This window comes from Agelaius phoeniceus, chromosome Z (genome assembly GCF_051311805.1).
Source record: "Agelaius phoeniceus isolate bAgePho1 chromosome Z, bAgePho1.hap1, whole genome shotgun sequence".
Classification (NCBI taxonomy): domain Eukaryota; kingdom Metazoa; phylum Chordata; class Aves; order Passeriformes; family Icteridae; genus Agelaius; species Agelaius phoeniceus.
The window spans coordinates 86611098-86622471 of NC_135303.1; the positions used below are offsets into that span (position 1 = coordinate 86611098).

The 11374-nt window shown below is 46.4% G+C and overlaps 1 protein-coding gene across 1 annotated transcript; it reads left to right on the forward strand.

Moving 5' to 3' along the window:
- Positions 1-859: 859 nt before the first annotated feature.
- On the forward strand, positions 860-6199 carry LOC129133078 (phospholipase A2 inhibitor NAI-like). Its single transcript, XM_054652685.2, has 5 exons — positions 860-1004; positions 2037-2153; positions 3612-3761; positions 3890-4030; positions 5814-6199. The coding sequence occupies exons 1-5, from the start codon at positions 956-958 to the stop codon at positions 6041-6043; spliced, it is 687 nt and encodes a 228-aa protein (XP_054508660.2). The 5' UTR covers positions 860-955; the 3' UTR covers positions 6044-6199.
- The last annotated feature ends 5175 nt before the right edge of the window (positions 6200-11374 follow it).

Genomic DNA, 11374 nt, shown 5'->3' on the forward strand with positions numbered 1-11374 from the left:
GTGCAGGAGAAGAGGATATCTTCAGAGCAGGGTGTGGTTTCAGTGAGGCAGCACATCCTGATAAAACCTGCCCATGAGGCAGGGAGCCTGTGGGCCAATGGCAAGTTGGTCATTGCCACTTGTCATTAGCCCATCATGAGATGCCAGGGCATGGAAAACTGCTATAACCTTACCTGATCTGGGACCAGGCTGTCTTGCATCCATAATTTCTCTATGCTGACTTGGTTTAATTTAAAGCCCAGAAGGACAATAGGAGACTTCCTTATCAACTGCCAAGTGTTTTATATCAAAACACAAACCCTGGAGTACTGGCTTTGCTGCTCTGACGTATTCAGCCCCGAGAACCCTTGACTGAGCCTGCTCCAAGCTGTGCTTTGGCAGTCACTTTGCAAACTGAAGCTGCACTCTAGCTTGGAGAGGAATTTCACTGCTTTGGCGCTGCTGCTTTCCCACTGTACTGTGAGCATGAGAGCTCCTGACTCTATGATAGGAATGACAAAATGGGAAACCAGCCATCAAAAACTCAACAGGGGAATTTCCTGGCTGCTCCTGGCTGTACTTTGTTTCTTTGGGCCTGACAGTGAGAGCACACCAGGGGTTTTCAAATGGTTTCCTCTCCATCATCCATATGGATGGTGGAGGCTGAACATTGTTCAAAGTCTTTACCAGAGACATATCTAGTATCACCAGGAAAGCCAGTCTTACCCCACAGGATGCACGCTCCAAACAAGGGAAAACCAAACAGCATCACTCATGACAATAAAAAGGCAAAACCTATGCTTTAAAAGAAAAAGCAAACACTGGTGTTAGTGTCCAGCAGTATATTGTTCAGAAAACTTCCCCAACCTCTACTTCCCTAAAACACTCCCTTTCCTCCCAGTTTAAAAAGCCCTTGTGGCACACAGTGCTTTGCTGGGTGAGACTTGGCAGCCCCCTGTGCTTACGTCCCATCAGCATGAGGGTATCCCTTGGACTCAGCTTCCTCCTGGCTTTCCTGGACCCAGGTGAGTTTTTCACTGGGACCTGTGGGGTTGTGAGACGTGAAAGAGGTCTGGGAATGGAGTGTGCGAGGCAATTGCTGCCATCTGAGCCATGAACCCTCCTCATCTTGGGAGATTAGCACTGCAGAGGGGTGAGGGTGACTGGTCTTGGGGGATCCCTGGTCCTATGAGCCAATGTGCAGATGAGGGTGCTGGCTTTTACAATGTGAGCTCGCAGTCTGATTTTGTGTGGTGCTCACTGGTGGTACAGCCAGGACAGGCACCAGAGTGACTCAGGTTACCCTGAGGCAGCCAGACCTTTGGTAAGCTGAATCGATCTCCAAGCTCATTTATTTTACTCACGTCCAGGGCTGTGTGACATTTTGGACACAATGTCATCTCAGCTGTCCTTCAGCTCTGCTCCAGAAATGCACAGCTGTCTTGGAGGACTTGGGTCACAGCAGATGGCATGGCCACTGCAAGGTGCCTTAGTTGGCACCTGGGTTTAGGGAGGTGACACATGCCCTGGACTTGTTCAGCTACATGCTGGACTCTGTGGGTGTGTGTCATGGCAGAGATCCTGTTTGCTCTCTGTTTAAATACAGGCTATTCCTTTCCAAGTGTTTCCTGAAGAGTATCTGACATTCTGGTCAGCTTTAAGTGTTCCAGCAGGTATCTGGTGAAGTGGTTTCCCCTAATCCCTACAAAGAGATATACGAAGAGATAATGCTTACAGAGAAAGCCTGCAGTTTGTACAGAGCACAGCCAGTACCTGCTGGCAGCTCTTGTTCCCCAGCCACTCAGGTGCCCTTATTCTCTACAAAGAGAGAATCTGGGGTCTGTGAATCCAGGAACACCTAAGTGCCTGCCAGGATGAAGAGGTTTGTAGGGCTGCTGTTGTCAGCAACTCTGGAAAAGCCCAGCACAGATTGCACAATGAAACATAAGGGAAGAGAAATGTGAAAAGTGCTGATCAATGCTGAAATCAAACATCAGTGAAAGAGGAAGTGAGATTCCTTATGAATGCTGCTCTGGAATGTGTCCTCCTCTCCCCAGGGACCTGCCTTCAGTGTGAGGTATGTCACAGCATGGGAAAAAGCTGCTCTGGCCCCGTGAAAACCTGCACTGGTGGTGAGGACACTTGTGGCATTATTCTGCATGAAGTCCTAATAGGTGAGACATCCTCTAAGCCAGTGTGGCTTTCAGAGTGGGGCTGGCTTGGGGACTTGCCTTTCTCTCCCTGCTTCTGTCACCGGTAGTATGGTCCATCCTTGGATAACCAGTTCATTTTTCTTTTACTGACAGATCACCCAGAGATCAGGGTAGTCTGGGATAGGAAAAGCTCTTTATTCTTCTATTTTGAGAAGCAGTTTTCTACTGGGAGGGTTTGGTTCTTAGTTGTGGAGAGAAGGACCAAAACCTCATAGTGGGGGGAGACAACTGGCTTTTAATTCTGGTGAAGGTGAGTAGTTGAGTCAGGAAGTTGGGAGACTGAACTGTGACTTACACTAAGGTACTGACACCCAGTACTGGGGATGCACAGGTGATGTGTGGAGAGAGAAGCTTGCCTGTCCTCAAGCAGGGATGGGGATGCCATGCAATCATGCAGTGCCACCACGGCTGAGCTATCACCTTATCACAGTAATCATCATCATCATCATCATCATCATCATCAATCAGTTTAGGTTGGAAGAAACCTTGAAGATCATCTAGTTTCAAACGCCCTGCCCTGGGCAGGGAGACCTTCCAGTAGACCAAGTTGCTTAAAGCCCCATCTTAAACACTGCCAGAGATGGGAGACACCCACAGCTTCCCCTGGCAGCTTGTCCCAGTGTCTCACCACCCTCATTGTCTAGAATTTCTTCTTAATATCTAATCTTAATCTACCTTCTTTTAGTCTGATGCCATTCCCTCTAGCCCTATTAGTTCGTGTCCTGGTCAAAAGCCCCTCTCCAGCTCTCTTGTAGCTCCTTTAGGCACTGGAAGTTGCTATGGGTCACTAGAGGAGCCTGCCCTTCTCCAGGCTGAACAACCCCAGCTCTTTCAGCTTGTCCTCAGAGGAAATGTTATCAACCAGTAACCATGTCCCTGTAGGTTATAAGTCATAGCTGGTGCTGAGCCCTAACACAGCTGGACACTCAGTTGTGTTAGAGGCAAGGCCTCAGTCATCGCCCAGTCTTAGTGATGTGATTGTTGCCTTTAAACTGGAGTCTGGCTCATATCCTACCAGCTTTGGTGCTGGCAGCTCCAGTGCCTGCCTTCTTCTGCTGCTGCACCCACCTTTCCTCCTTCAAGCACACTCAATTTAGCTGTTCTGCTCCCCTTTACACCTTCTGGGCTTGGCTGAAGGGGTAGACCAGAACTGACCATGTCAGGATGCTTGTGGCTGGGATGGACTGTGTGCACTCTGCAGATTTTACACAGGCTGAACAAGCCTGTGCTATGGGTCAGAGGCACGTGTCACACCATCATCTCTGCAGTGTCCTGGCTCACTGGTGATGCTTCTCAGGGGGCTCAGGGGTGCCTCTTAGCCCTGGGACAGCTGCCTAGAAGATGGTACATGAACTACCGGGAGGGGAAGTGAGTTACTTTGTGTTGAACGACTTGGCATTGCCTTCTGCTTCATGACAGGGGGTATGGCCATCTCTTCATCCATCAAGTCCTGCCTGCCATCCCACGTCTGCAACCTTGGTCCTGTCACTGTGAACTATGGGAAGGTGAAAGCAAAGAGCCACTTGGTTTGCTGCACAGGCGATGACTGTCGGACCACCTCCGTGTCATGTAAACTCTTTATTTTCCTTATAGCCCATCCCCTCTCTGTCTGATCCATCCCACGGTGAGACCATCACCTGTGTTATTCCTCTCATTCCCTTACTGAAACCAGCTACAGCCCCTGCCTTTCATTCCAGTGCCACCAGATAATGACATGCCCAATGGATACCAGTGTCCTGCCTGCTACAGCGTGGACTCCTTTCAGTGTGGCAATGAAGTTGTAAACTGCACTGGATCTGAAGACCAATGCGTTGACCTTGCTGGGTTAATGAATGCAGGTAACTGCCTATCATTTGGGGCTGTTTTTCATCTTCTTGGTAAAATGGCTGAAACTGGTCTAAGATAAAGCACTACTGAGATAAGAACGGGCAAAAGGTGTGAAATAAAAAAAAGAGGAAGATACAAGGAACTTAAAGCTGAAAACTGAAAACTTCGAGCTCATCAAAGGGCAGGCATTGTCTTCCTTTCCTTCTTCCCAGTCATGCATGGATAATTGCTGGAATTCTTCATAACATGGCATAACTGAGATCTAGAGTGGAACTGGTTTCTTGGGGCAATCTGGTACCTGGGTGTGTAACAAACTTGACCAAGCCCCTGAACTGCTGGCCCTAGCTAGGATGTATGAAGATGAGTCTGGATGTGAGCCCCTTGCCAGCTCAGTGGAAGTTCAGATGGAGCTTTGCAGAAACACTGCTTTTCCCATGGGGTAATACCAGTCATGTGGGACAAGACACTGTTGCAGTGGTGCTTCTGCATGAGGAAAGAAACAGGTCTCCTGCCTTGAAGTCCAGCCTTTGAACAGCTCCATCAGAAATCTTTTTCCCACCTCAGGTCCTGTAATTAGACAGAGGAAAGTAGACAGCAATTTTTCTGGTCACTCTCCTTTCCACCCCAGCTGCAGGTAAAAGACTTCCACCTGTCATGGCACACCTGTGCTCCAGCAGGCAGGAAAAAACCCATGGAAATAAAGGGCAGCAACCAGCTGTAGAAGCAGACTGAAAAACAATTATCTTGTATATGGTTATGGATGAAGTTCCTTTGAGTTGATAATATTGCTAGGTGATGATGTGATGCCTGAAGGTCCTTCCTATAGACTTTATTAATGTGCTGTCCAAACCCTGAATTAGATCATGTTTCACAGAGACAACATGAAGGAAAATAAGAATTTTCATAGTCACAGCAATGAAAATAGAGTGGCAAAATTAATTCAGTGTATGACTGAAATAAAAAATCCTCCCAACTTGTCTTAGCTTGATTGATCAGCCACTGTGAATGGGGAAGGCCTGTGCAGTGTGATAAACTGAGATAAAATAATCCAACAAAGTATTCCAGAGCTCCATAATCTGCATAGCAGAGACACATAGCAACACTAGCAAAAGCAAGCAACAGGAGCAAGAATATCTGAATGGGGAGTTAGGCACTCAGCAGCTGCTCAGGTCTCCTCTTGTAAATGCTCCAGTGGTGGCAAAGAACAAGTTCAGGTTTCAGTGGGCCTGTCAGTAGGTTTCTCTCTTGGTTTGGCTAAAACCTTATAAAGACTTTGAGAATTAATTCCTCTTAATAAATGGCTCAGGCCATCTTGTCACTGAGACTTCTCAACTCCATGTCAAATGTGACTTAGAGAAAATCATCCAGTTTGAATGTCATAAGGGAGAAGGAGACAATGAATACCTGGTGTACTGCTACACAGCTCTGGTTTCTTTAGGAAGCCAAAGTTTGGGCAGGAGAATCTTTAGACATGAGAAAGGGAACTACTTAAAACATTTTCACTTTTTAAATTTAAATGCTTAGAATTTTTAAAAGTCATATTTATTTTGCAGAAAGAAAGAAGACAAACCTTAAATTACTTGTATTTCAAGGAAACCAAGGTGGCCTTGCTGTTTCCTCAGCTTTGTTCAGGGGATGGGAACAGACAGTGCTGGTGGGTTTGGAGCCAACTGGATGTAATGAATTGGTAGTTCTTAGGTTGGAAATGGGGACTGCACTGGCCAGGGTAGGATTAATGTTGGGGATTGGATCCCCTGACACGTGCCATGCATTTCTTCTATTTCCCCTGCACAGGTGGACTGTCTCTGAAAGCTGCCATGAAGGGTTGCACCACCATTTCTGAATGCACCATGGTAGGAGATGGAAAAAACAGCCTGGGGATGATGGACATAAAGCTGAAACGGTTCCAATGCAGACCAGCTTCTGCCATGTACAGCGTGGTGTACAGTGCTGGGAGTGCCCCTCCACACATGATCTTCCTTCCTGTCCTATCAGGATTCATCCTGGAGAAGGTACTTTTCTGACTCTCACTAGTGCTGGGTTGAGCAAAACCCACAGCAAACCCCAGCAGTGGTTTGCAACTTAGTCCTTTTTGCTGTAGCTTCTTCTGCATGGGGATTTTATTTTCAGATTAGCTCTTCTTTTATATTTTCATGGAATAAAGACAGCACTTACACTTCTTTTGTTTCCTTGTTGATTTAATCTCATTTAAACCTTCATCAGTTCAATTGTGGTTGGTTTTGTGTTGCATTCTCTCAGTGTTTTGTCCATACTGAGACCATATGAGACTGTGTGAAGTCTTCAAACCCTTCACAGGAATTGGGTGCTCAAGCCAGCGCTAGAATCTACAAGCACTATCTCAGTATAAGTGGCAACTTACAAAAACCACTTTTCCAGGCTCTGAAAAGGACTGGACATGAGTTCCTGAGAGGTTCATTCCAAGTAGAAATGTCACTTTCTCCTTTTTCCAACCCTTGCATCTTGTTTGTCCAAGCGGGAGGAGTCTCTCAGCTCAAAGGATTGCTTCTGGCCCTGGGCCACAAACAGTATTTGCTTCAGAGTACAAGACACTGCGGTAAGCAACCTGCACCTGGCAAGAAGTTGCCTTACCAGACACACATTTAGTCTTAAATTTCATGATTATCTGGAATAAATGGTTATGTTGGGAACTTCTAATTAAGGTATCTTTCCATGGTGACAGACTGCCGGGAGTCCAACTAATGGGAGACTTCAGCTCAATTCTTATTTCCTCCTTGTTGGCTGAACTACACCCACAGCTTGTGTAGCCTTCCCACTTCTACATTTGCCACCCCCTGGCTATTCTGCCCCAACCACCCCTTGCCTCATGGGTATCCTTGGGTTGGTGTCACACAAAGGCACTGAAGAAAAACCCCTCGTCAGGCAGCATTGCCATACCTGGGAGTTAGTACTGGATGTGGGCTAAAGGATGGAGTGCTGAGAGCTCTGAGAGATGCTGAGGTATAAAGTGGAGGGGTGTCAGCAAAATTCAGCATCTCCCTGTGTGTCTGCCCCAGATGAACAGCCCAGTTTGGAGCAGACTATAGGACTATGAAGAAAATTTCATGGTTGTGTCTGCCCCTAAAAGCCCCAGTTCAGCAGGGCAAGCACACGTTTTGGGCACGGGGTTCCAGGGATCAAGCAATGCAATTTTATCTCCTTGTTCAGTGCTAGGAAAGCCTTGGCTGCTGAAACCAGACCACAACACGTGGCAGTAGTGAGATGACTACGCCTACATGTGTATGCATGAATGTATATGTGATCAGCTTATAACTTGCAGCATGGGGACCAAATGTTCTTGCTGTTTTTGTCTCCCCTGACTTTCCCTTTCTTCCCAAACAGGCTTAAACTCCTTTCTTTCTAGTATTCCCACCAAATTATTTGGGATAAAATGTCACATTATCTGTTATAATAAAGGGGTGTGGGTCTGAGAGTAAAAGTTAATTTTTGAGGTAGGGAGTGAACTGATAATACAGATTCAATGCAGGCAAAGGAGTCTGGTTAGACTCAGTTAATTATTTGCAGAGGCTGTACAATTACAGTGGATGTTAGAGAAGGAACACGGCTCCCTCATCATAGTGTAGCCATACACTGATACTGCAGCGACCCACTCATTCAGCATTTTTCCAGATCTGATAAAATCCTGGAATTAAAAAAATTCTCTATCTGTGTAAGTGCATTATCCCTGAACACACCTCCTGCACGCTCATGTGGAACATTACATTACTGTCCCTGGCACCCATGTGGCAGACCTCGATCCGCTTCGATGGCTCAGCCCTTCCCTTTCTGCTCATTCCACTCCAGCCTGTGATGTTATCAGGATGAAAAAGCTAAATGGATCTGTTTGGCCTGGTCAAGACTTGGGTGATACACATCCAGAGAGCCATGGTGCTGGGGTGGTATTTTGGGAAGGACAAGGGGGAGAGCAGACAGCAATACTTCTGCTGAGGGTTTGTGGTGCAGAAAGCAGAAGCAGCTTAATTTTGACCTCCAACTCAATGTTGTGGCAAACAAAGCTGTGGCAAACAAAGCTGTTGCAATCTGTGGCTGTATAAATGATGGAGTGATGAGTGGAAACAACCCTGCATCTTTATGACTGATAGTCTTGTGCTTGGTCCTGTTCTAACATCCACATTTTAAAATGTAGTTACAAATGGAAAACATGAAATAAAATGGCTTTCAGTGAAAGTCTTCAGGAGCATAATCATGTGATTTTACTGAAAAACAAAAGGCGGGGGTGTGCTTTCTTTACAGGCTATTACCACACTTATGTGGAATTGATAAGACCTTAAAGGGCTCCTTTATACACAGGAGTGCAGCAATAACCTGACAAAACCAAAGGGAAGGAAGCAACACCATCACTGTGCACAGAATGCAGCCATCAGACCAAAGGATCATCAGCTTTTGATGTCTGAGACCTAGAATGAAGACCTTTCGGAAATGGGTGCAGACAGGTTAAACACAGTTCAGGCAGAGCTGGGGGAAACATGATAGAGTGGGTGAAGGTGATAGGATGGTGAGCCTTTCTGACTTCAACTTCTGGCTTCTGAGGAGGGAGATGATGCTGAAGTGTGTTCAGATAAAAGCCACACAAAAGTTGGAAAAAAAACCCTGGTGATGCCAATTTACTAAACCAAATCAAACAGAGTCATCTCTGTATCTTGAGGAAGGAGAGATGAATGAGCAGCACTTGCCTCTCAGTAAGTGCAGGGTGTGACAGCAGAGGGGGAGGCATGTCCAGAGATCCCCTGTAAAGTTGCCACTCTGGGAAACATGGGAAGCCCCACTGCTCACAGGGTTAAATTGAGGATACGCAGCAAGGAGCAGCCCTTGAGGCCATAGGCATGTTGGGGAAGGGCAAGGAGAGATGTGGCCAAAATCCACCACTGTAAGTGGAAGGACTCCTGATGATTTTAATGGGCTGTGAACCAGGCCTTAGACACCAAAATGGGTTGTTTCCATCTGCAGCTTCTGGTTATAATACATACAAACCCTACTCCCACACAGACGCACACATGCAGACATGTGAATACCAGATCCTCCCTTAGATCCTGCAGATACTTCAGCCACCAGAGGCACAGACACTCACAGCTCTGCATGGCTGGAGCTGCCTTCCTCACCCTCAACACCCACCATGTCATCAACAGCCTTTATCTCCCCTTTTGTACTGCCAAGTGGGCTCAGACCACTGTCCTGGCTTCCCAGACAGTGGAAAATTGACCATGTCCTGCCATTCCCTCTCTCTTCTCTGAAGTTTTTCTTTCCCAACATGCTGAGCCAGCCAGAAAGCCTGGTGGCAGGCAGAAAACTCATAGCAGATCTGAAACAGGAAGATGGATATGCAAGAATTTTGCTCAACAGGCTGGTAATTTTGTAGGGTAGAGGGAAGGTGGGGACACAGCCCTGAGCTTGGTGGGTGGACTGGAAAGGATCAGAGCAGGAGAAGTCAGGGAGAAGGGGCTACATCTCTGTGCAGCCATGCATCATGCAAGACAGCTCTTATCAGATACTAAAACCCCTCGGCTCCTTCTTCCCATCATATCTGGCTGGGAATGGTTTTTCTCTTTTTTTCTCACATTTTGGGAAGCATTCCTGCCCCCAGCTCTTTCTCACCTGGAGCTCAGAACACCAGGATCCAGTTTATCTGACCAGAGCTTGGTCTGGGGTTGTATTTGCAGAGGAATGCAAAATTGTTTCCATTTAAAAGTTTTTGTTTAATATAATTACTATGTTTCCCATGAGGAAGCTTTTCCAGTACCTTGGGCTAGCAGGTTATGTGGGTATTTTGGGGGTCTCACTTCAAAGGCAAAGTGAAGACAAACAGGGAGTGAACAAGAAGGCTTTATTGCAGACAGGGACACGTGTCCTGCTGCATACCAGAGACATAATTTTTTCCAGCTCTTTCAGGAAAGGATAGGTGGGTTTTGAGCAATCTGACCAAATCTGGGCTTCAGCAAAGGTCTACATCTGAACACGTATTAAATTCCCAGGATGACTGAGTCAGCACTGCTCTTGGAGATCAGCTTCTAATTGAACTACACACTCCCTTTTGCACTGTGAGATCCACCACTGGCAGAGGCACCTCCACCCCAGACACAAAGTGTTGGGTGGGAAGGATCCCAGGTCCAGAGTGATGTATTTTCCTTCGAGAACATATTTTACCTTAAAGCTCTGTGGCACAGAGAGCAAATGCTCCACAGGTCAGGCGTAGGATAACCCCATGTCAAAGCCTGTCCTATCTCCTTGGACACTTCTACTGGATGAAAACCTCCTATTCCCAAATTTTCACAATATTTTCCCCTCTCTGGGTTGCAAATGTGAAGAACAGCATTTAGTATCTGCTTCTATTGCTGACACATGGAAGAAGCATCTGTCCTTCCCTATACATATCTTAACTATGGCAGACTGTCTTAGGATCAGAGAATTATTTAGGTTGGAAAAGACCTCTAGGATCACTGAGTTCTCTCATGTGTGTGAGTGAATGAAAACAAAATTTACCCCTGCACCTAACTTGAAATCATGTAATAAATCACTCCAAGCATACTTGTAAGGTTTACCAGTTGCTAGGGCAAGAGCTGATGTGCAGGAGGCTGGACATCTGGGTGCTGCCACTGCTGACACAGTTGTTTGGTTTTCAGATGTCACAGATAGCAGGAAGGGAAAGTTTCTTTTGCATTGCATCCCATGGTCACACCTCATGTCAGGTTTCACATTCAGAGAATAAACTCTTGAGCATCTTACCCACAAACTTGTGTTATGCAGTGATGGATTCAGATTTTATCCTCAGAAGAATCTGGTAGGGAATATCATACTCTTTCCAAGCAGGATTCTGCTGCAAATGGTGGCCTGCTAGGGAAAAACCTGAAAACTTTTGGCAGATGATTCCCAAAGGAGGAGCTGGTTGTGGGTATTGGGCTCTGTGCAGGCCAAAGGGAGCTGTGAGGTTCCAAATTTAGGAAACTACAAAACATTTTGTGGGGCCCAGATGAGGACCCATCTCATAGGGCTGGTTGGATTCAGAGGCTGATGCAATTTGGGAAATAGCTTGTCACAGCCTGTGCAAAAAGTCTGATTGGAAATCTGGCCTTGGGGCAGGAGCTGTGGAGGGGTGGCAGATAGTGTTACAGGGTGTTGAGCCACAGAATTAGTGAGAGGCTCAGGGTATACCTAAGAAGTCAGGCTTTTCATAAGTGGCTAAGTTCCCACGCAATGTGTCTGTAAAAGGATGGGTTTAAGATGTTTTAATTAGTCCAATTCCCTCCTCCTTTTTCTTTATTATATTGCACAGGCCATGACTGAGTACCCACATACAGTGACAGTGGTTTGACACACAGCTT

What these genes read in the sequence shown, in the direction of transcription:
- LOC129133078 (XM_054652685.2), top strand. Translation starts at nt 956, where the DNA reads ATGAGGGTATCCCTTGGACTCAGCTTCCTCCTGGCTTTCCTGGACCCA. An exon ending in CCTGGCTTTCCTGGACCCAG is followed by an intron (nt 1,005 to 2,036) that starts GTGAGTTTTTCA and finishes TCCTCTCCCCAG; the next exon opens with GGACCTGCCTTCAGTGTGAG. An exon ending in TGCTGGGTTAATGAATGCAG is followed by an intron (nt 4,031 to 5,813) that starts GTAACTGCCTAT and finishes TCCCCTGCACAG; the next exon opens with GTGGACTGTCTCTGAAAGCT.